General features: G+C 33.2%; 1 protein-coding gene across 1 annotated transcript in view; it reads left to right on the plus strand.

The window, feature by feature from the left end:
• Window positions 1–22,491, plus strand: part of LOC150084891 (uncharacterized) — a 129,427-nt gene that overhangs the window by 14,061 nt on the left and 92,875 nt on the right. Inside the window, exons 2-5 of the mRNA XM_090376383.1 lie at window positions 860–965; window positions 7,742–7,888; window positions 16,408–16,511; window positions 19,934–20,751. Coding sequence (XP_090232509.1) covers window positions 860–965; window positions 7,742–7,888; window positions 16,408–16,511; window positions 19,934–20,751 — 1,175 coding nt within the window. The remainder of the gene's footprint in view (window positions 1–859; window positions 966–7,741; window positions 7,889–16,407; window positions 16,512–19,933; window positions 20,752–22,491) is intronic.

A 22,491-nucleotide genomic window follows, 5' to 3' on the forward strand; every position in this document is an offset into this window, starting at 1 on the left:
CCCAGAGAAGAAACAAAAGTAGGCGGATGGCCTGGGGTATTCCACAGAGTGAGGTTATTGGACTGAATAAGCTCCTCCAAAAGCTCACCTTTAGAGTCTGTAGTAGGACTATTCCAAAGCATTAGCATCCATCATAAAAATGATGGGAAAACCAGTTAAACGGATCAAAACGTCTTCCATGTAATTTAGAAATGGCTCTATGGCCTGCCCAGCCTGACTACATTGAGCGTACAGAGAAACCACATAAATTTTTCCAAAACAGCCTTCCAAGCATGCGCATAGGCAGACATATAAAAAGAAAAAAAGAAGTGTTGCTGGAAGAAGCTGTATTTAAGTGGTATTCACAGCAACGATTGAGTGGCGTTGGGTGGGACGCCAGCGCCACCTGATAAATGTATAAAAAGACAAAACATTGATCCCTATTTCGATGGATAAATGTATTGCCATTTCATAGTTTTTAAATAAAGGTTCTACTGTGATTTTTTAAAATTTATTTTCATCAGCACTACCTATATCATTAAATTTTCCAATTAAGTATTTGTGTTCTGAGTTCTTTTTGTTTTTTAGGTCTATCTTTTGCTTCATTAATCCGGATTATCGTGTAATCCGAAGGATCTCTACCCCAATTAATTCGGATTAGCGAGGGTTTACTGTATAGAGTACATTATACAGTATATTTTATTTTATTTTTTTATTTTTGAGACAGATCATTGATTTTGCTGCTGCTGCCATCTAGTGAGAAACAGACGGATTATAATTTAAAATGTTATGGCTACTCAATCAAGCGTATTAAATTGTAGAAAGCCCTGTCATGGATTGTCTTTTTATACTCGTCATAAAGATCATTTTCTTTCTAAAGGCGAAGAAGATAAGGTGTTAAAGTTGACAGAAAGTGAAGAAGCAGTTGTGTGCGTTAATAATGACGTAAATAAAATGGATAAAGATGTTTTAAAATCTTCGGTGAAGTAGGTGCTTTATGTTCTGGTGATCGGTTTAGTAGAAAAAATTATTTCATGGTTGCCTTTCAGTTTATGCATTGTTAAATGATGCTGGTGTTTCAACTTTACTGTTCAGTATATATAATTAGTGAAATATTTTAAGTTATTCAATTCCTGAGCTGCGACCAAGGTTCACTAAACATTATAAATACAAAATAATTCTCAATGTAAGATTATTGTGAAAACCACTGCTTTCGGCACGGGATGCCTTTTAAATCGATTTGGAGTTGAACGCCCGATGTACTTAATCATTTGAATTAGTTTATTGAATGAAAAAATAAACAACTGAGTTTATAATTTTAAAAGTTGAAATATAACTTTGAGGACGATTACAAGATGGCTTAAACACGAAGCAGTGGAACCAATAATCTTGCGGAAATTAAATTCGCAATATATCACGTAGCAGAGGATTTATAAATTTGCGGCTTAAATAAAATATCTATGCAGCAAACCTTAAATAGATTTGTCCGAAAAAAGAAAAAAAAGTTTTTCATATACTTACTCTCGAAGACAAATTTGACAGTTTTGTGTTTAATTTTTTTAATGGTGTAATGAATTGGGTAGAAAGTATTTCCTGGGCAGTTATTGCAAATACATATTAGCACATATTGCACTGTATGAAATAATAACCCAAACAAGTAAACAAAGTAAATATTCAGTGTATAATTAATAAAACAATTGCATATGTTTCAGCTATAATTTATGGATGAAATAGTTACAGTTATGAATCCTGCCAAATTACAGATTATAGACAGTTGTCTGTGACAGTAGTGTACAACCTTTTGTGTCTGATGGCAACATTGAATTATTCGAGCTAGGAGTTGGCCGTATAGAACCTACATTGCTTCCTATTGGTACTTTAGTAGTTCTGGGTTGAGATGCATGAATTAATTCATATACCAAGCACACAGCTGTTGTGGTTTTAGAACCAATGTCCATGTTAAACAGATTCCAGCTCATGTTTTCTAAGACTGCAGCTACCCATTATTTTTGTATATGCAGAAGTGAATGCCCAGAAGATAAAATATTTCTCTTGGTATTTTGAGGGCCATAGAAAAGCTTTTTATAATTTGCTTAGTAAGAATAGTTTCTTGTACATTTTAGGTGTTCTTTAAATAGTATAGCAGTAATTGTTCCAGCACTTTAATAAAGATGCATGCAATTCTGAATGGTTACAAAACTGTAGTTGTTTGAATTTTAAAAAATGGCTGTGGAGTTTTTAATGGTAAAAAAAATAAAAAAAAATAATTTTTTACTAGGCATATATCTGTATACTCTTATTTTTTTATTATATTATTATATTTTTTAAAAATTCCATAGCCATTTTTTTAAAAATTTAAATATCCTTATCTTCATAACTGTTCAGAATCGGGCATTTGCTTATATATAATCGTTTTTTTTTTTTTTTTTTGTTTTCAGGTCCTGACCTGAATCTGAAAGTATGGCCCACACATTATGAAACACCCTGTGTTGACAGATCATTTTTAGTTTGAAAAAAAAAAAAAAGAAAAGAAATAAAAAGTGATTTCTATAATGATTTTTCTCTTTTTGTAAAAAAATTTTTGATTTCTTATTTAAAAGTATTTTTCATTTGGCGGTCTTGTTCCATTGCCACAAAAATTAATATCTTGATATTTTATTATCATAAGATAAGAGTACAGTAGACTCTTGGTGCAGATCTAAGCTATCAATAGCATTTTTAATGGGATATAATCCCACTCCTAAATTTAAAAATAATAATAATAATTTTAAAAAGGCCCTCTCTCAGTTGCCAAGTGAGTTACATGAGTTATTAAGATTGTTCCCTTCAAAGTTTTGCATAAAAACTGAAGCACATCATTACTGAGGTCAGGTTATGTTTATAATAAATGCAGTTATTTGCAGGCATGGCCAAACTTATCCCTTAGTAAGATCAAATAAATATCAGTAGTTTTAGAATAAACATTGAAAAACAAGACTGAATGCTAACACCAGGCAGTGTGCATCACAGTGCAATGGATTGGGAATTGTGATATGGGGATTCTTTTTTGTTGCCCAAAAAAATTGTATGCTATTTGTTGTTATATCCATTCAGATGCAAATGGCTTCATTTTAAAACTATGTGAAATTCAGAATATTTCAGTTTTCTTTATTAAGGACTTTGTTTATTAAAAAATTTATAACTTCATTTTATTTTTTCCTTAAATAATGGTTGACACAATAAAGTCTTGAATAGAAGCTTCAGGGGAATCAAAATAGAATAGAATAGAATCTAATATGGAATCAGAATGGATTGGAATCTTGAATGGAATTGGAGATAGATCTGTGTAACAGATTTTATTTATTTTACTGTAGTTTTTTTACTTATAAATAAAATCTGATGAATTGTTTTTATTGCAACAGTTGTCAAATATTCTTTCATGAATTGTTCTTTCTCATTTATTGTCACATTTTGTTTGACAACTTCGAAAGAAAAATGTGTAGCTAGAATATGGCTTTTTATGCATATCCCCCACACACAACAGATGAACTCAGTTTAAATGGAGATTCAGCAGATTTCAAGAAATGCTTTTTCCAAGTTCTACATAAAGCATTCTTTTCTTTAGGAAACTACTGTTTCAAGTAGGGAAGTTATGTGGAAACTTTCATATTATTCTTAATAAATGTTTAAAATAAATTACTTCCAAAGTGTTAGATGATTTTAATAATCATCTTATATAAAGTGCTGTTTGGGGCAAACAAGCAGTACCATAAGATGTAATCATCAAGACAGTATGCAACCATTTTGAATGTGCATTTTTTTCAAGTTGGCATTGGTGAATTTGGCATCATTAAACACAGTACATGTCGAGTTTTTTTAAATTTTTTTAAAAAATTTCATCTAGGATATACCTTAGTGGGAAAATTCTTTAAGCAAGATGAGTTCACTATTGAATAGTGTTTTTTTTTTTTTTTTTTTTTTGTGTGAAAAGATCCAGATGATTTTTCTGGAAAGATGGGGCAAGACCACATATGGCAGTTGTGATTATTTTCTGAAAGAACATTTTAATGATAGGGTAATTTCTAATTGATATCTCAGATAATGTGGATTACGTGGTCCTGACCACAAAACTTGCTGGAGCTTAATTCTTATTTTCTGTGGGGGATTCATGAAAGCCAATGTCTACATACTATTTAAGAATTGATGGATGAAATCACAGCTGCTGAAGAGGGCATCTCTCTAGAGATGCTGCAGTTATGGTAAACTTCAACATCGACAAATGATCTTTGATATCAGCACAGGAATCACACATTGAACAACACTGAACTTGCCATTGCTAGTGCAATAAATCAAAAATATAGGCATTCAAAATTTTGAATTTTCTTGCTGATCCTTTAGATCAGGAGGCCCCAAAGTGGTCAGTATCGATTCCCATGGGTCGATAAATTTCAAAAGGTTGTTTGGGAGTCAATTAAGCATTTTTACTCATGTTCATAAAATTCAGGCCAAGTACAGAAATAAAAGAAATAGCCAAGATTTTAATAAAAAAATATAAAATATCTATAGCTTATGTTGAGAAAATTTAGTTATTTTTGAATGACCCAAAATTATTTTTTTAATATTTAAATAATTTTTTAATTATTTTCTGACTTTAATTATATTTTTTTAATTGATTAAAAATTAATTGAAATGAAAATAATTATTTTTTAAATTATTTACTAATATAGTTTTCCAGAACTTTACCATTACCTTGTTTTCTAATATATTGTTATAATAGAAATAACTGGGCCCCTTCATCAGCAAATTCTAATGGGATAAAGACGTTAGAGACAAAATTTAATGGATACGGAGTTGTGCGTGCAGTGAAGTGTGCATGGTCACAAGATTAAACTTTCAACTACTAGATTGTTGCTCGTTGTTGTTGCACGGAACGGATGATCAGGATGTTTCACATCTGAACTTACTTTAAAATATAAATTGAGCTACAACCCCAATTAGTACAATGGCTGCCACTGTATCTAAGAAAAAATGTCAACAATATTTACAAGAGTATTTGAAATTTGAATTTGTGCCCTCAATTAACAATGAAACAATGCCTATGTGCCTCTTATGTTAAAAGATTTTTATTAATGATGCCATGAAACCTTCGAAGGTGAAAGAAAAAATTGAACGGATTCATCCTGTTTCAAACTGATTCATCCTGATAAGAAAAACAAAGATCTTAAAATTTTTAATGCATTGAAGGAAAAATTCAGAAATTGGCCAAATTTAAATACATTTTTTAAAGCATCTGCTTGCTGATAATGGAGGAGGACTGAAGGCATCATGCAATATCTCTCTTATACCATTGTATAAGAGATATTGAATTATTATAATCCCATATTACCATATTATAATCTCCTCACCAATACCATTGGTGAGGAAATTATAATACCAGCAATTAAAGAGGTGATTGAAACGATTATGAAGGATTCCTATCCTGTTTTAAAATGCCTGCCATTAAGTGCGAATACAGTGCAACAACTTATTGATGAGATAGCCGATGATGTGGAGAAAACTTTGGGGTCTGAGTTTCAGAATTGCAAATTCTCTCTCCAACTTGATGAGTCAACTTTCGGCAGTTCAAATATTATAATGGCCTATGTGAGGTACTATAGCCAAAGCCAAAAATGTTTTGCTGACGAGTTTTTATTTGCCAGGTATATGAAAGTTAATGAAAAAGGTGAGACAAATGTTTGGAAGTGTACTTTAAGAAAAAGAATGTTTCCCTTAGCAATATAACTGCAGTGGCTACCAGTGGTGCACTAGCAATGATTGACCATTACAGAGGATTTGCTGCCTTTCTCAAAGAAAAGGTTCCGGAAGTATGCACTGTTCATTGTGTGTTACGCAGACACCATCTTGTAGCAAAGAAACTCAGTGGTAAGCTGCATGATGCTCTAAAAGTATGTATCAGATCAATTAATAAAATCAAAGTGCGTCCACTTAATTCATTTCTGTTTGCCATGTTATGTGAAAAAACGATGAAACGTTCAAGCAATTACTTTTGCATACTGAAGTAAGTTTGCTATCAAGAGGTGATAGTTTGCAAGATATCGATTTGTATGACTCAACTGTGGAGCTTCTTAGGAGCATAGATCTATCACTATGTGATGAGTTGAAAAAGTGTAAGAATCATTTGTTCTATTTGGCAGACCTGTATTCAAAATTTAATGAAGTACAGAACCAACTCCAAGGTAAAGATGTTACCATCATTCAAGTCCGCACAATTCTGTTAGGATTCCAAGTCAAGATAGGCCTATATTGACATGCAGAGATTTTCAGTATTTCTCAAACTTAAAACAGTTGGAAGGAGGAGGTAAAAAACTTTCAGATGATCATTTGGAGATGTAGCTAGAGCATCTTGAAAAATTAAGGGAAGACTTTAAAATAAGTTTTAAGGACCTGGAAGAAATGAATGTACCTGATTGGATCATGACACCATTTGATATAAATATTTAAAATGGAGTTGAACCAGGTTACTTAAATAATGAATTCATTGATTTGTATGTTGACATAGAAGCTAGATCTTTATTTAATAATAAAAGTATCAGTGATTATTGAAAGAATTTAAACATCACAACAAAATATCCCAAACTTTCTGCAGCTGTTGAGCTATTTTTACTTACGTTTCCAAGCACTTTCATGGTCAGAGCAGGTTTTAGTCACGTAAATGGCATTTTAACAAAAGAGAGGAACCAGCTAAACATCTAAGAGCATGGTGAGTTAAGATTAAAACTCACAATCCTCAAACCCAATATTAAAGAGTTTATTAAAACTTGTCAACCATATCCTTCACATTAATGATGTTCAATAAATATAATATTTAATATGATATATAAAATTCATTAAAGAATATGTTAATTTGTTTTTTTTTAAGTTTTATTTTTACAGAGGAATCCATCAGAAAAAAGCGGAATATATTTAAAAAAAACAAAGAGTTCCTAATAGACTTTAAAAGTAAAAAATATTTGAAATATTTTAATTTTAAATGATATATACATCAAATCAGACCCCATTTAGAGCATCATTAAATGTTTCCCACATTTTTTGATATAAATTAAGAAACACATCCTCTTTACTGCGATTAAACTCAGAAACAGTCCCTAAAATATTGTTGTTATTTTTTTATTAAGTGGTTGGGGGTCGATGAAGTATAAAGGATTTCATTAAGGGGTCATGACTCCAAAAATTTTGGTGGAATACCTGCTCTAGATAGTTATGAACTTAATAGGTAGATTTGTCTTTATCTGCTATCATCACATAATATACTTATCTCATTTAATTCATGAGAATAGCCAGAATAAATTTTTGTATGTAAGAGTCCATTTGTTACATAACAGCTCTAGGAGCATGTACATATTCATCATGTATATTTGAAGTTATTTTATTGATAATTATATTATTGTTCATTCAAAGTACATGTTAATTTTTTTGTTGAATGATACTTAATTGTATGAAATTTTTTTAGTTATTTATAAATTGATATTAATTTATGTATACAAAATATACTAACATGAAGTTTTTTCCCCCATACATATTTTTTTTTATAAAAGCATATGCAATGCCACTGGTGAACTTTGAAGAATTTCCCTATTAAAGTATAAGAATGTTTTTCAAAATTCTGATAATAAAGAAAAAGTTTTGATTTTTGTTGAATTTTTATGTTAATCAGTAAAAAAATATTGTATATATTTGCTGTTTTCTAAGTGATGCACATTAAGCAATAAATCTCTTTTCTTAGAGCAGAAGACAGTGACTTCATGAAGATGCTACAAAATAAGGTTGATGACATAGACAAAAGTACTACTAAAATTGAGCGACATAGAACAAATACATTTAGTGAAAGTGGTATTGATATTTCTCAGAGATTATTAGAAAATAAAGCCAGGTTAAGTATTTATAGAAGTCTTAAAATAATGAATTCCAATTTTTTAAATTTGTATTTTCTCACTTTATCTGTTGCTATCCTGTTACTTGTACATTATATATTTCATCAATTTAGAGTGACTATCCTAATTGATTGTGACATAGTGTGTATTATAAAGTAATGCCAAGTTTATCATAATATTCAGATTTATCAGTATGTACAAGATTTGATAATTAAATTCCAGATTGAGTCAATTAAAAAAAAAGTGTTACAATAAAAATAACTTTTAATGTTTTTCAAAGTAATCATCTTGAGCAACTATACACTTGTGAGATCACTCATAGAAATGCTAAAAACATTTTTTAAATACATTTGAACTGATCACCGCTAGTTCCTTTGTCGCATTTCTTTTATCTCCTACACCACCTAATCATTCCTTTCAGTGTGGATTTGATTGGATTTGTTTGAGAAACAAGTAATCTGAGGGAAGTGAATAAGGGTGATGGTTTAACTCCTTAATCCTTGCCATAAACTCCTTGATACTGATTGCAGAATGCCGCCTACTGTTTTGGGTTAACAAGAACCTGCTCCCTTTTTTCTTGAAACCGAGGCCTTGTTCAGTGAATTCTTTCATCTGAATGATTCAGAACTTATCTCATTCATTGTCTTACCCAATGAATCTTCAAGTGCCTGTGCACCTTTTGTTCATCAGTGAAGTGGTGTGGAAGAAAATATTCATACTAAGTATTCCCAGGAGGGTTGATTTTGCTATAAAGACCAAAGATATCCTTGCTATATATCGATTAAAATCACTTTTTACAATCTCCTGTTTTTGTGCATCTGATTACTTTTGTTCGTTGCAGTATCTTTTGTCATTGTTTCAATTCACTTATAAGTTGGTAACTTCTGATTACTTATGACTTGCCACGTGCTGGAATACTTTCAAATAAATAGCACTCCATATAAAGAGTATGTTGCTATTTTTTCTGTGTGGGTGTGGTCGAATGCAGAGAGTTTTTCTTGCTAAAAATCATATTAGAATTTAAAAAAAAAACTTGTTACTTTTTTTTTTTTTTGTACAATAATATCCTCTATCACAAAACCAAAAAAGCCCAGGCATAGACAATTTGAATGTAGAACTATTTAAATATGGTGGCACCTTATTAAAAAATGCTCTACTAAAATTATTTAACATCATATGGCATAAGCAACAGATACCCAAAGATTGGGAAATGGGAATAGTAATCAATTTACACAAAAAAACTCCAGAAATAATCCTAACAACTACATAGGGATAACACTGCTATCAACAATTTCAAAGCTGTACTCTAATATACTAAAGAATAAACTTAATAAATACAGTGAACAATTCTTAGAAGAAGAACAATGTGGGTTCAGAAAAGGGAGAAGCACAATAGATGCCATTTTCTGATTACAACAAATTTTGGAGAAAAGAAGAGAATTCAACCCACCTACATTTCTGCTGTTTATTGATTATGAAAAAGCATATGACAATGTAAACCAGGAAAAACTTTGGCAGATTCTACATGAAGAAAATATCCCAACCCAACTCCGGAAAGTGATGCAAACCCTATATAAAAACCCAAAAGTCTGCATAAAATATTCTAATGGCCAACTATCAGACCCAATTAACACCAGTAAAGGAGTCAAACCGGGATGTGGACTATCACCAAATTTATTTAATGTCTACATCAATAAAATTATTAAAGAATGGAAACAAACAATTAACAACGGAATACAGTTGAACAACAGGAATAAAATCCAAACTATATTATATGCTGATGGTCAAGTTATAATTGCAAAATCCGAAGATGAACTACAGATAGCAGCTAATGAACTGAATAAAATAGGCAAAAAGTATGAGATGAAAATCTCCACCTCAAAAACAAAATCAATGGGATTATGTGGAAAAAACATACAAAGAGTCAAAATTGTTATTGATGACAAAATAATAGAACAAATATCTGATTTCACCTATTTGAGAAATTTAATATCAAATGAAGGTACAGACATTCACGCTAAACTACAAAAATATAATAAAATGAATGGAATGATTAAATGCCAGGAAAACAAATGACAACTAAAACAAATTTTACGACTGCACATTTGGCGCCTCCCTAGCCAGGTGGGAAGGAGCAGCAGTGCGTAGCACACGTTTCTTGATTAGACCAGGGTTCAAGCCTGTTACAACCAAATACGGAGGATGCGGAAAGGTCGGAATGACCACCGCATTTCCCGGAGCAATATGGCCTTAGCTGCTAATGCTCCTAAAAACCAAAATAACAAACATAACAATAACGACTGCACAACATAACTTCAAAATCAGCTCTCTTTTACAGCTGTGAGACTTGGATCATAAATAAGAAAGATGCACACAAACTAGAAGCAGCACAAATGAGATTTTTAAGACCATTATTAGGCTTTTCAAGATTAGACCCCACCAAATAAATTTAGATATTCGTGAGAAATTAAGTCTATAACATAGTAAATGACATAAAACGGTATCAGAAAAAATGGATCAGCCACATAGAAAGAATGAACCCAGACCGGATCCCAAAATTAGCCTTTAACTACAAACCTACCAAGACAACGATGGCGAGATGAAGACCATTTCCAAGAGCTACAATAGAACAGGTCTTAAAAGACCTAAGCCGGACAAAGTTCATGATGATAATGATATCCTCTATGGCTATTTATATATCAGTTGATTTTATTTTATGAACTTTTGGATTTGAATTCTAGTGAATTACTTCAATTTAAACTTTTGTAACTCCAAATTGGACAACAGGTGGTTTTATGCTGTGGTATATTATAAACTTTGTCTATAATTAGTTGGAAACATAGTAAGGGATGGCAGCTCCCACTAGAAAAACATTAACGGCTACTTCAAAATGTACTCCTGAAATGATCAAAAGAGTCACTGCTGTTAACAGCAGTTTCAATGATAATCACCTCATCAGAGAGAGAGAGAGAGATCAGTTCATTGATCATAATAACTCGTTGGTGGGAACGCTGACGACTGTTTATTTGAATAGATACACTCTTTGAGGAGAATAAACATATACAAACTTGAAAAATATATGGATCTGGAGTAGTCGAAATGTATACAGTAGGAGTGGCCAGTCTTTTCCTGCAGCTTGCAATATATGTTGGAATAGTGTGATGTGCCAACTTGGGGCAAATCCAACAGCTACCAAATCAGTATCCCTCCCCCACCATGTGTGCACACACTGATCCATAGCCTGGCACTGCAAAATGTTTTTGATAACTATTTAAAGGAATTTTATGATAAGTGTTTGTAATCAAAATATTAAAACAATTTTATATTTATAAAATAAATTTAATATACATTAATGAATAATTCATTCTCACAGAATCAATTTTTACTAATACCCTTACTTATTTGCAATAAATTAACATTAAAAGGCAGTTAGATATGAGCTGATAAATAAGGTTTCCATCACTCTGAAACACAAATCATAATTTTTGGCAAGAAGTGGAATTTATCTCTGTATCAGTGCTTTACAAATTTTCTTGACATCTACTGTGTATGTATCAAAACTAATTGAACATCCTACTCAGAAATTTGATATCCCATCTTTTTTTTTTTTTTTTTTGTTCTCTATCTTTAAATTGATAGTAAAGGCAGCAGTATGCAACTTCCTTTGTTTTGGGTCAAAAGCAAGTAAATGTAAACAAGAGTAAGAAAGAAAAAGATATGCATTAATAGACACAATATTTGAAATTCACTAACACAGTTATTAGCTTTCAAAGAGAAAGTATGTGTCTAAAACTCGCCAACTTCTAAGTATGAAACATATAGCCAACCGGGCTAGCTGAGTGGGTAAAGTACCTGCCCGGCAACCTAAAGGTCGCGGGTTCGATTCCCGCCTCTGGCTTGGATCAAAGTACTGCAAAAACTTTGGGAGGTGCAATATGACCACAGAAGCCGATGCGCCAACAACTACCAAATCAAATCAAAATCAAATGAAACATATAAAGGAATAAATGTCATTTTTTTTTTTTTTTTTTAATATATGCAGTGAAAGTAGTGTGAAATAGAGTAAAATCCTTTGGGATATGACATGACACCTAAAGGAAAGCTTTGCTGTATGTGTTTACCTTCATATCTGATTTTTAATTGGTTGTATAATTTTTTGTCATTTTTTTCACATTGGGAAGTGGGCTACTAATGAGAGCTCACAGGCCACTATGGCAGTGTGCTGTGGATTGGCCATCCCTGACATCGAGCACGAAAGAGTTTTTAAGAACCCTGCTGGCTTCGTAAACCTAGAAATAATAATGACCTTTATATCAGCTATGGAAAAACTCAGAATTAAATGATTACAGGGCTGTGTGAAGGGGAATATGGCAACACTGGTAGTATTAACTTATTAACTGCTCTTTATAAAGACAGGTGATATTTATCTCTACTCTCACTCAACTACCAACTCATCGCCAGTTTTTGTCCAGCCTTCCTAATTTTTCAGATTCTTCCTCTCTCATTGTGTGTGTGTTTAGTAGATGATTCTCTGTATGTTAATTTCTTAAATAATGATGGAGCTCTCAAGGTTTGTTCTTTTACTCTCTTTTCGATGGCCTCTATATTAATGGCCTTCTCTCATAGACCAGAAATCCTGTGCATAGCTTTGCTCATGATAGTACGCTACATTCAACTTTCCAGTTCGGTGAACTCTGCTCTGCACAAACAATTACAGTAGACTTTCAGAATAATGGCACCTTCAGGGATTCGAGATGCTGTTATTTCGATTTTTCTGTTATCTAGAAAGTTTTATTTTTAATATACTTAATGTAGAAATAATGAAACTAAATAAGAAATAGAGAGATTAAGAATGCAATTTTATTAACTGCACATAAAAAAACAAACATGTTGATTATCCAATGTTATATTCTGCCATTAATACACTCCTGCTTATGCCCTTTTCTGTTTTATTTATTATATCAAGTTTAGTCTGCGTGGGTAGCACAGTGGTGTCATCACCATCCTCCACACACTGGGTGTAAAAGGCCTGGGTTTGAATCCCATCGACGATGCGAGGAACTTTTATGGGCTTTTTTTCACTCCGTGGCTGAGTTAGTCATTTCAGGCATAGATAGCAAGTTCTCCCCCCCCCCCAGAAACTGTTTTTTTTTTTTTTTTGTCCAGCAAAACAGACAAATTGACCAGAAAACATACACAATTTACAGATGCAATACACATGGGTATATGAATTAACTTTCTGGGTGACCCTAATTATGTAATAGTTTGGATTGTATCAAGTTTGTCACTAAGCTTTAATGTTGTTCTTCTCTTTTCTGTATGAGGTTTATTAACTTTAGGAGCCATAGTGAGGGGCTTTTAATTTAAAGTAAATGAAAAACAGTGGTATAATCCATGATACCAGTACAGAATTCACTTTCAAAATGGCAAACGTAAACAAATACAGTAATCATGTGACTTGCCATTTTCTTTTTTCAGCCTGTAAGACACTGTGTGCAGACATTTTACAGGGCCAAAAGATTCAATCTCAATGCTCGAATGTGTTGTTATTTGGGGTGCCATTATTTCAACAGTCTACTGTATACCTTAAACTTTTTCCACCAGTTCCTTACACATACTTTGTCTTCTCAGCCCATATGCAATGTTAGAGTACTATAGGTCCCATTGACTTTTCACAGCATGAGTTTGTTAAGGGAAAGTCTCATCTGACCAATTTGATAGGATATTATGATGTGGTCACAAAGGAACTGGATGCAAAAAATAATTTTGATATCATATACTTGGTACTGTTGATACTGCAATGGATAAAGGGATGGTTGAGTGGGAGATGGCAGAGAGTGGTAATAAATGGACACTGCTCTACATGGACTAATGTTATTAGCGGAGTCCCCCAGTATTCGGTGCTGGGCCCATTGTTGTTTTGTGTATTTATCAATGATATCGATGAAGGTATATCAGGCTTAATGTCCATGTTTGCAGATGATACAAAGGTTAGCAGGGTTGTTAAAGACAGTATGCTACTGCAACAGGATCTAGAAAAGTTAGGCAGATGGGCTGAGAAGTGGCAACTAAAGTTTAACATTGACGAATGCAAAGTACTCCATATGGGTAGCAGTAACCCAAGAGAAACTTACCAACTGTGTAGCACAACACTCAGGGAGGTGGAGAATGAAAAAGACCTGGGGGTAATTGTGCAGTCAGATATGAAGTTCTCTGAGCACTGCAGATAGGCTGCCAGAGCAGGTCATAGATTTGTCAATGATATATAGGAACTTTGCTAGCAGTGACAAGGAGGTGATTATCCCTTTGTATAAGGCAATGGTCAGGCCACACCTTGAGTACTGTATACAGGTCTGGAGGCCTCATTTTAGGAAGGATGTAGAGTTGCTAGAATGAGTACAGAGAAGAGCAACAAGACTGGTGAGCGGAACAAAGAGGTGCTCTTATGAAGAAAAGTTAAGTTCTGCAAATTGCAGCATCTGGAGACTAGGCACCTGCAAGGTGATCTGATCAATGTGTATAAGGCCTTGGATGGTTTGAGCAGGCTCAATGCTGATGGGATACTTCCGCTTGCTCAGAGTAAGAACCTGAGGGGGCAGATTCAAATTGAGGAAAGACAGTTGTAGAATAGATGTGCAGAAGTTTGCCTTTAGCCAACAGTTAGTTGATTGCTGGAACAGAATTCCATCTGTTGTTGTGGAAGTTGATAGCTTAAATAAATTTAAGGCTGAACTAGACAAACATTTGGAGTGACTGGATGGGTTAAATGGAAAGAGTTTCTTTTTTTTTTCCTTTTTTTTTTGGCTGATGCTGTATAAGCTTGCTTTATTTGTCATATGCCTCAACTAATGCTAAATATGTGGGATTATAAATATCAAAGTTTTTGATTTTTATAATTTGAAATGGGTGGCAAGTTAGAGCTTTCACAGAAGTGACCAAAAAGTCTGAGAATGGTCACAAGTAGAGGCGAGATGCGAATGGATCTGTGTTGATTATTGGATGTTACATATTCTTGATCAAGTAGTGTTGTGTGTATATTTGGTAGTGATGAAATCTTATTTGTTTTTGTGCACATTTATCATAGTAAATGGAGACAAATGCCTTATACAAAGAGAGTTTCTGTTATGAAGGTCCATACAAAAAACATTAAAAAAATGCAAATAATTATCTAGAAATGGTGGTGTTGTAGGAGTTGTGACATTGACATGTTCAGTGACTTATCAGACATTGTAATACGTGTATCTTCTCTATTTGCTGTCAGTCTGAATTAGTGCATGTTGAGTAGAAGGTAGTTCGTGTATTTTGTTGCATTTTAAAAAGAGTGATTTTACTGTACATAGAATTTTCATCAAATTTTGTTTAAAATTAGGTAAAAGTGCAGCAAAAACCCATGAAATGTTAACAATAGCTGCGAGAAGACACTATGAACTATTCAGAGACTTTAGTGGTGTGCAATTTAAAGAGAGCTGCTTCTGTGTCAAAGATCTTTGATTTGGCTGGTTACCTTTCAATGTCAGAAACCACTGATTCAGTCATTCATGATCTGATCAGGAGTGGTTGCCATTTAATTATCTATGTATTTAATTGCTAGTAAAATTATTCATTATAAAACATGTCAGTAAGTTTTAACACAAGATTTGAGAATCATATTTGTATTTGGAGTTGATATTTGTATAAGAATTCTAAAATTTTGCTGCAACTGTATGAAATAAGACTTCATTAAAATATACTGGTAAAATAAAACACAGTATAAAAGGATTTTATAGGAAAAGTTAAAATATATGACTAGAAATAAAAGCTATAGGAATATACAAATAAAGAATAAAAGCATTAACAGTGATGAAAGGATCATAAAACCAGAAAATATGACACCATGCAACAATGACAAATCATAGAAAACAAAGAGAAGAAAAGGGGTTAAAAAGACATGGAAAAGAAAGAAAAAGTATCAGCTGCCAGACTTTGGGGAAGTAGGATTACATATATTAGCCAGATTATAAGTTCACCATTGCTCATCATATTGTAAAATAACTACCTCCATAATAGGGTATATGTGGGTCCCTCTTATTGTGATTAATATTGGATCCTGCCACGCACACATATGAAGTGTCTTTAATTATGTGGTGGGTCCAAAATTTTGACATTGGAACATGGCTTATAGTTATACACTGAAACAGCTTTTAGAGCAATAAAGCTTTTAAATTGTTTGCTTTATAATCCTTTGAGCACCGTTGTTTATTTAGAAGTATTTTAATAAATGACAAATCATTGCTAATTGAAAGTTAGCTTTATGAGAGAATTAAAAGCATGATAAAAGACCTTCTTTTTCACAGGGATAGTTGAAAGGAACAGAACAGTTCTATTGCTCCACATGAATATTTATCATTCCTATATTTATATTTGTTGTGTTGAATTATTATATAAATATAAATGAATTTAATGCTGGCAGAAATTCCCAAACCTTCAGCAAATGTGTGTATTTATTGTATTGTTTCTGACTGTTATTTTACCATTACAGTTTACAAGGGTTTAGTTCCTCTGATTGCTGTTATTCCAAAGGCCGTTCTCCACCCCCGAAACCTCCAAGAAGACGCCATTCAGACCAAAATGTGCATACTTCAGGTATATGAATTGATACAGACAGATAAAAAAAATATTATAATAAAATTCATTTTTGTGTAGAGTAAATCATGAAATAAATTTCACTTGAATAGTTCTCTTTCAATAAAAATAGATATTTTGTCTTGAATGGTTGTAAAATTTCCTTGTCTCTAGCATTTTTTATTTTAGGGGTTAAGGAACCACGTCAGTATTAACTATTTCACAAGTATGTACATTGATTATATGTGTTTTTCATGTGAGGTCTCTGCAGAGTATGTACATAGCTGTATGATATGAAGAGATTATTATATTAGTAATGGTCACACAGTGCAAGGAAGCCTAAGGCTTATGCTGCACCAGCCAAAAAAAAAAAAGAAAGAATAAAAATAATATTAATGAAATAAAATAAATAATTAATAAATAATAAACGAAAAGGAAATAGACAACCTATGTGTTTCCCTCCTCCTGTAGGTAACTATCCAGCTGACCTTTGAATTTCCTCCAATTGTCAGCCTCTACCACCCATGTAGCTAATTTATTCCAGTAATTTATAACTCGCTGGCTAAAATAAAACTTTCTGCAATCTAGTGTAAACATCTACCTCCATAACTTAAAATTTATGGCCCCTAGTTCTAGAATCATTTATAATCTTGAAAATTTCACCCTCATTCATTTTACTTATGCCTCTCAGAACCTCAAACACCTCAATCAAGTCTCCTCTAAGGTTTCTAAGTGGTGCAACCCACATATTCGAAGTCTTTCCTCATATGGACACCCTTTTGCCGATCTCACTGGGCAAGTTACCTGTCTTTGGACCCTTTCAAGAAGCTCGATGTCTTTCTTTAGGTGTGGTCTCCATGCTCGAACACAGTATTCCAATTGTGGTCTAACAATAGCTTTATATAATGGGATTATGACGTCTTTATCTCTACTAGCAAACATTCGATGAATCATTGATAGGACACCATGGGCCTTCCTTGCAACCTGTCTACAATGCTCAGTGAACGTCATGTCTGACTGTATTGTAACTCCCAAGCCCCTTTCTTCCACTACTGACTTTAGTTCAACTCCACCAAGTGTATAAGTTATTTTGGGGTTACTATTACCCATGTGTAAGACCTTGCACATTGCTGGATTAAAGCTTAGCTGCCACTTTTGTGACAATCCCTGAAGTCTATCAAGGTCACTCTGAAGAAGCTCTCTTTGTGACAATCACTGAAGTCTATCAAGGTCACTCTGCTTGGCAATGATCATTAACTGCTCTACCAATGTTTACATCATCTATAAATTTAGACATCAAACTGTCAGCCTCTACCACCTCCACATTGATGTCATTTAAAAAAATCAAAAACAACAGTGGTCCCAAGACTGATCCTTGAGGAACCCCACTCTTATATTAATCAAATCTGAGGAATAACCATTTATCACAACCCTCTGCCTCCTGCCCTGAAGCCATCCTGCTATCCACCTAAGGATGTTCCCTGTTCCAGCTTATAAAGTAACTGCTCATGTGGGACTGAGTGCTTTGCTGAAATCTAAATAATGTCGAAATTATTCCCTAAATCCAGCTCACGAGTGACCCTGTCAAAATAGCTAACCAGATTTGTTAAACATGATTTTCCCTTTATTAGCTGGAACGTGTTGGAATCACAGGGAAAATCCTTAGATGGATTTCAGGATGGATGCACAGGGCAGGAGGCAGAGGGTTATGTTTAATGTTATTCTTCAGATTGGGCTAACATAAGAAGTGGGATTCCCCAAGGATCAGTACTGGAAACACCATTTTTGATTTTTTTTAAAAATAGCATTGACAAAGGGATACAGGCTGCGATGTCAGATTGTGCAGACGATCTCAAGGTCAGTGGAGTAGATAATAATCAGGCTAAGCAGTGCTTCCTTGAGCTGATTTAGATAGACTTCAGGAATGGTCAGAAAATTGTTGGGTATATTTTTAATGGAGAAAAATTCAAAGTCTTACACTTGGGGAGGGAATGAATTAAAAACAGGGAAAAAAGATTTGGGAGTTTTGATACAGTCAGTTATGGCATTGTCTGAGAAGTATAGGCAAGCAGCAAGGAAGATCCATGATGTCCTCTCGATGATTCATCGACTATTTTCTTGTAGAGATAAGGAGGTCATAATCCCATCGTATAAGGCAATTGCAAGATTGCACTTGGAATATTGTGTCTAATATGGAGACTGCACCTAAAAAAGAAATTGAGATACTTGAAAGGGGTCCAAAGATGGCAACAAGCTCGATGAGCTCAGCAAAAGATTGTCTATGTGAGGAAAGAGTTCGAATATGTGGGCCTCAGAGCTTGGTAACTAGGCATCTTAAAGGAGACCTAATTAAGGTGTATAAAGCTGAGGAGAAAATAAAATGAATGAGGATGAAATTAGGGGCCATAAATTCAAACTACTGGGAAATAGGTTTAGACTGGATTGCAGGAAGTTTTCTTTTAGCTAGCGAGTAGTTGATTATGGAATAAGTACTCTATGGTTGAGGGTGACAGCTTAACATATGGTCAAACTTTTGGAAAAATTCAAAGGTCAGTTGAATAGGTACCTATGTGAGGAGGAAGTCAAATAGATAGTTTATTTTATTATTTATTTATTAATATTTTTTATTAAATAATTTTTTTTTTGGTTTGTGCAGCAAAAGCCTCAAACTTCACTTAAACCATATGGCTAATATTAAAACTAATTATAAAATTAAAGGCATAAGGTCATTCTTATAACATTTTACTATTGAATCAGAAAGCTTGGGGGCTATCAAACAATTTCAAGGTTCTGATTGTATCTGTAATTTGGTGATGAAGGAATGTCGATCCTTTGCTATGAAATCATAATGTAATACATTATGATTACTGAATTATTACTAATGTAATATGTGTGCAGTTCAGCATTTCTTTTTGGTCTGAAGGCACTATCAAGAACCTGTTTTGAAAGACAATGTTTCTAAAATGAAACCTTTTTCAGAAATTGAAAATTATCTATTCATTAAAACTTAAATGTGATAAAAATCTAACCTGTATTTATTTGTTTAACCTGTAAAATTTAACCACCATAATGTTAATAAAAAATATTCCTGGGAGCCACCAATTTTTTATTTTTTATTTTTCCAAAAATATAATCATACTATGATCGGTATACATTATCAAGTTATACCAAGATATATCCAAAAAAAAAAAAATGCCACATTTGTGAATATTCTGTCTATGTTGCTACCTGTAGACACACAGCTCTAACAGTAAAGTGAACTGTGACATAAATGTTGAATCATGTGGCCTGGTGCTTAGAAAAAAATGAGACATGAATGCATTAATTTCTAAGTGGGGGGTCAGTGAGAAAAAAATCAAGTTTTTTTTCCAGCTTCACTTAATCATATTTTCTAGTCATAAATCATTCAAAAATCATAAAATAAAATTGTTTTCTCTGTCTAGGTTTGTATGGAGTCCCAAAATCACCATATCATCAGCACAATCATTGGTCCAGTCATAAAGAGCAGCTTTGCTTAACTGAAATAAAATCTGGTAGCGAGTCTCTTCCTCCAAGTTGGACTGTCTCTGCCTCCCCTGATCATATTAAAAAAAAAGATGTAAATAAAGCTTTCAGTTCACTTAGGTCCGATTTATGTAGCTCACCATGTAAATATAATTTGTTGCACCAAAATACAATTGTTGAACCTTATCATTTACCAGGAAGGTGTTTTAATTTATGTAGTAGTCCACTGCATAAATCTTTTTCTACAAATATTAACTATAGAAATATTTCTCCAGCCAGCTTTTACAGCAAACAATGTTGTCATAATCCTGAAAGTTCTCCATTTAACTCATTTCAACAAATCTGTTTTTGTTGTTCACCATCTGCACATCCAGTTGTATCATCCATTAATCCATTATTAAGAGGACATAAAAATGAAGAAAAGTGTAACATAAGTGATGACTTGTTCTTTGAAAAATGTTCTGTGTCTGATGTCATGAACAATATTTTAAATAACACACAAACAGAGTCATTCAAAAACACATTTCACAGGAGACATCATAGTGATCCTCTCTTATCCCGACATGGTAAGGCATCAAAAAGAGGTTCATCTACAAAATCAGGTTCTCATCGAAGTCATTCATTTATGGGTCCAGCTTCTAGCAAGTCGTATCAAAGAACTGCAGAGAACTGTAAATATCATCATTATTTAACTGTGTCCAAAGATCCTGCTTTGTTAGTCGAGGAAGTAAGGGTGCTTAGTGATATTAATGAAAAGGTTAGTATCAAGGAAACTAAGTATTTTTCATTTTAATTATTAAAAATTTTATTTAGTAATAATTATTGATTTAAAAGTAGTTTGTTCTGCAGTAGGTGGATTGTTATACAGTAAAGCCATCTTTACAACTGAACTAAAGAAATTTTAAAACTTTATTATACAAGAGTTTTTATGAAGAGACTTCCATTGAAAAAAATATTCATTTATTTTCTCTTCATTTTCTCATTGAAAAGATTTAGCTGTTTTGATATTATATATTCCCACATAATTTCAAATCATAACAGAAACATCCTAATTCATCTTAAAAGATACAGTGCATCAGTATTAATTTCAGTGATGTTCATTTCCACATACACTGTCCTACCATTAATGTCCAGACCTGAATATCTACCATTCATCTTTATTTAAAGGGAAATAAAGTGTGCTGAAACCTTTAGTCTTTATGACAGCCTCTGTAAATATCCCATAGTTTCTGCCATTTGGCCTTCAAAGTGGCAGCCAGTCCAGCTCTGTTTTTTTGGTTAGCCCCCCCCGATATAACCACTCTCTTTTGGGTGGCAGAAAATTCCGAAAAAGTTCTTAACTGCAGGATTATTGTTGCAATATATTTTTGACCCTTTTTAAAAATGGGGAACCAATTCTTTTCATGACGTCTGTACCATGAAAAGACAGTTACTGGGTCAGCAGATTCTTGAATTTCAGTCGAGACTGAAATTCAAGAATCTGCTGTCCCAGTAATTGAATTTCAGTCTCAATTCTAGAAGATCTGCAGACCCTTTGTGTAGATTTAAATCTTTCATGAGATTTTTGAGTCCACTTTGTGTAAACAGCTGTGGTCCAGACTTGTGAATTTCTTCATCACAGTAGTTCATATTATTCTCTAGATCACAAATGTGAAATTTAGACTCTGATAGCACCTGTTCAAAAACAACTGGCAGAGGTGGTACTGATAATTTGGGTCCATGGGGTAGTGGCCTTACAGTTGAAGTAATGTGATTTGGGGTACACAGTGCTCTGCTTGTTCTTTGTGCTATAGCCTGCTATGTTTATGGAACAAAAGTAGTAGTCATTAATATGATTCTGAGGCTCCCTCCGCACCATGGGAATGGCAAATATCATAGCTTTCTTTTACCACATTTCCACAAGCCCTCCACACTGTATGGCACACTTTATGGAGGACCCAAATTTTATCTTAGTTATCTAATTGAATTCCAAAATATGTGGCATATATATTTTTGAAAAATGTTATGTCTTCTTTTGTTTTGCCACAACATAGTTACTGCAAATAGAATATATTTGAATTGTTCACACAACCATAAGTTGCCATCGTCAAAGATGAAAAATATGAAAAAATTTTAGAATTAGATACTAATTAGCGCAGATGCATCAGAAAACAATTGAATGCAGAAGAAACAATTCACTGGCTTATACAGCTACTTGAATTATAGGTCTTGACATCTTTAAACATGTCTGGAGACATCTATACCTGTCAGTCACAAAGGAAGTAGCATGCATATTGCATATATATTAAATGTGTATCTAAGAAAGCAGTTCTTGCTGTTTGTAAAAAAGGTGTACATGATAGGTAAAAATGATTTGAGCAACAAGCAGTAGCACATATTTACATAAAATAGTAACATATCTGGGTTAACTATCTGCCAGCATTAAGAATGCTGAATGATCTTATTGGAGAGATTACAATGCATGACAGGAACACATGCACACCACTTGTGTTCCTAT

The sequence above is a fragment of the Mastigoproctus giganteus genome, chromosome 6 (assembly GCF_048544385.1).
Source record: "Mastigoproctus giganteus isolate SK-2022 chromosome 6, ASM4854438v1, whole genome shotgun sequence".
Taxonomy (NCBI): domain Eukaryota; kingdom Metazoa; phylum Arthropoda; class Arachnida; order Uropygi; family Thelyphonidae; genus Mastigoproctus; species Mastigoproctus giganteus.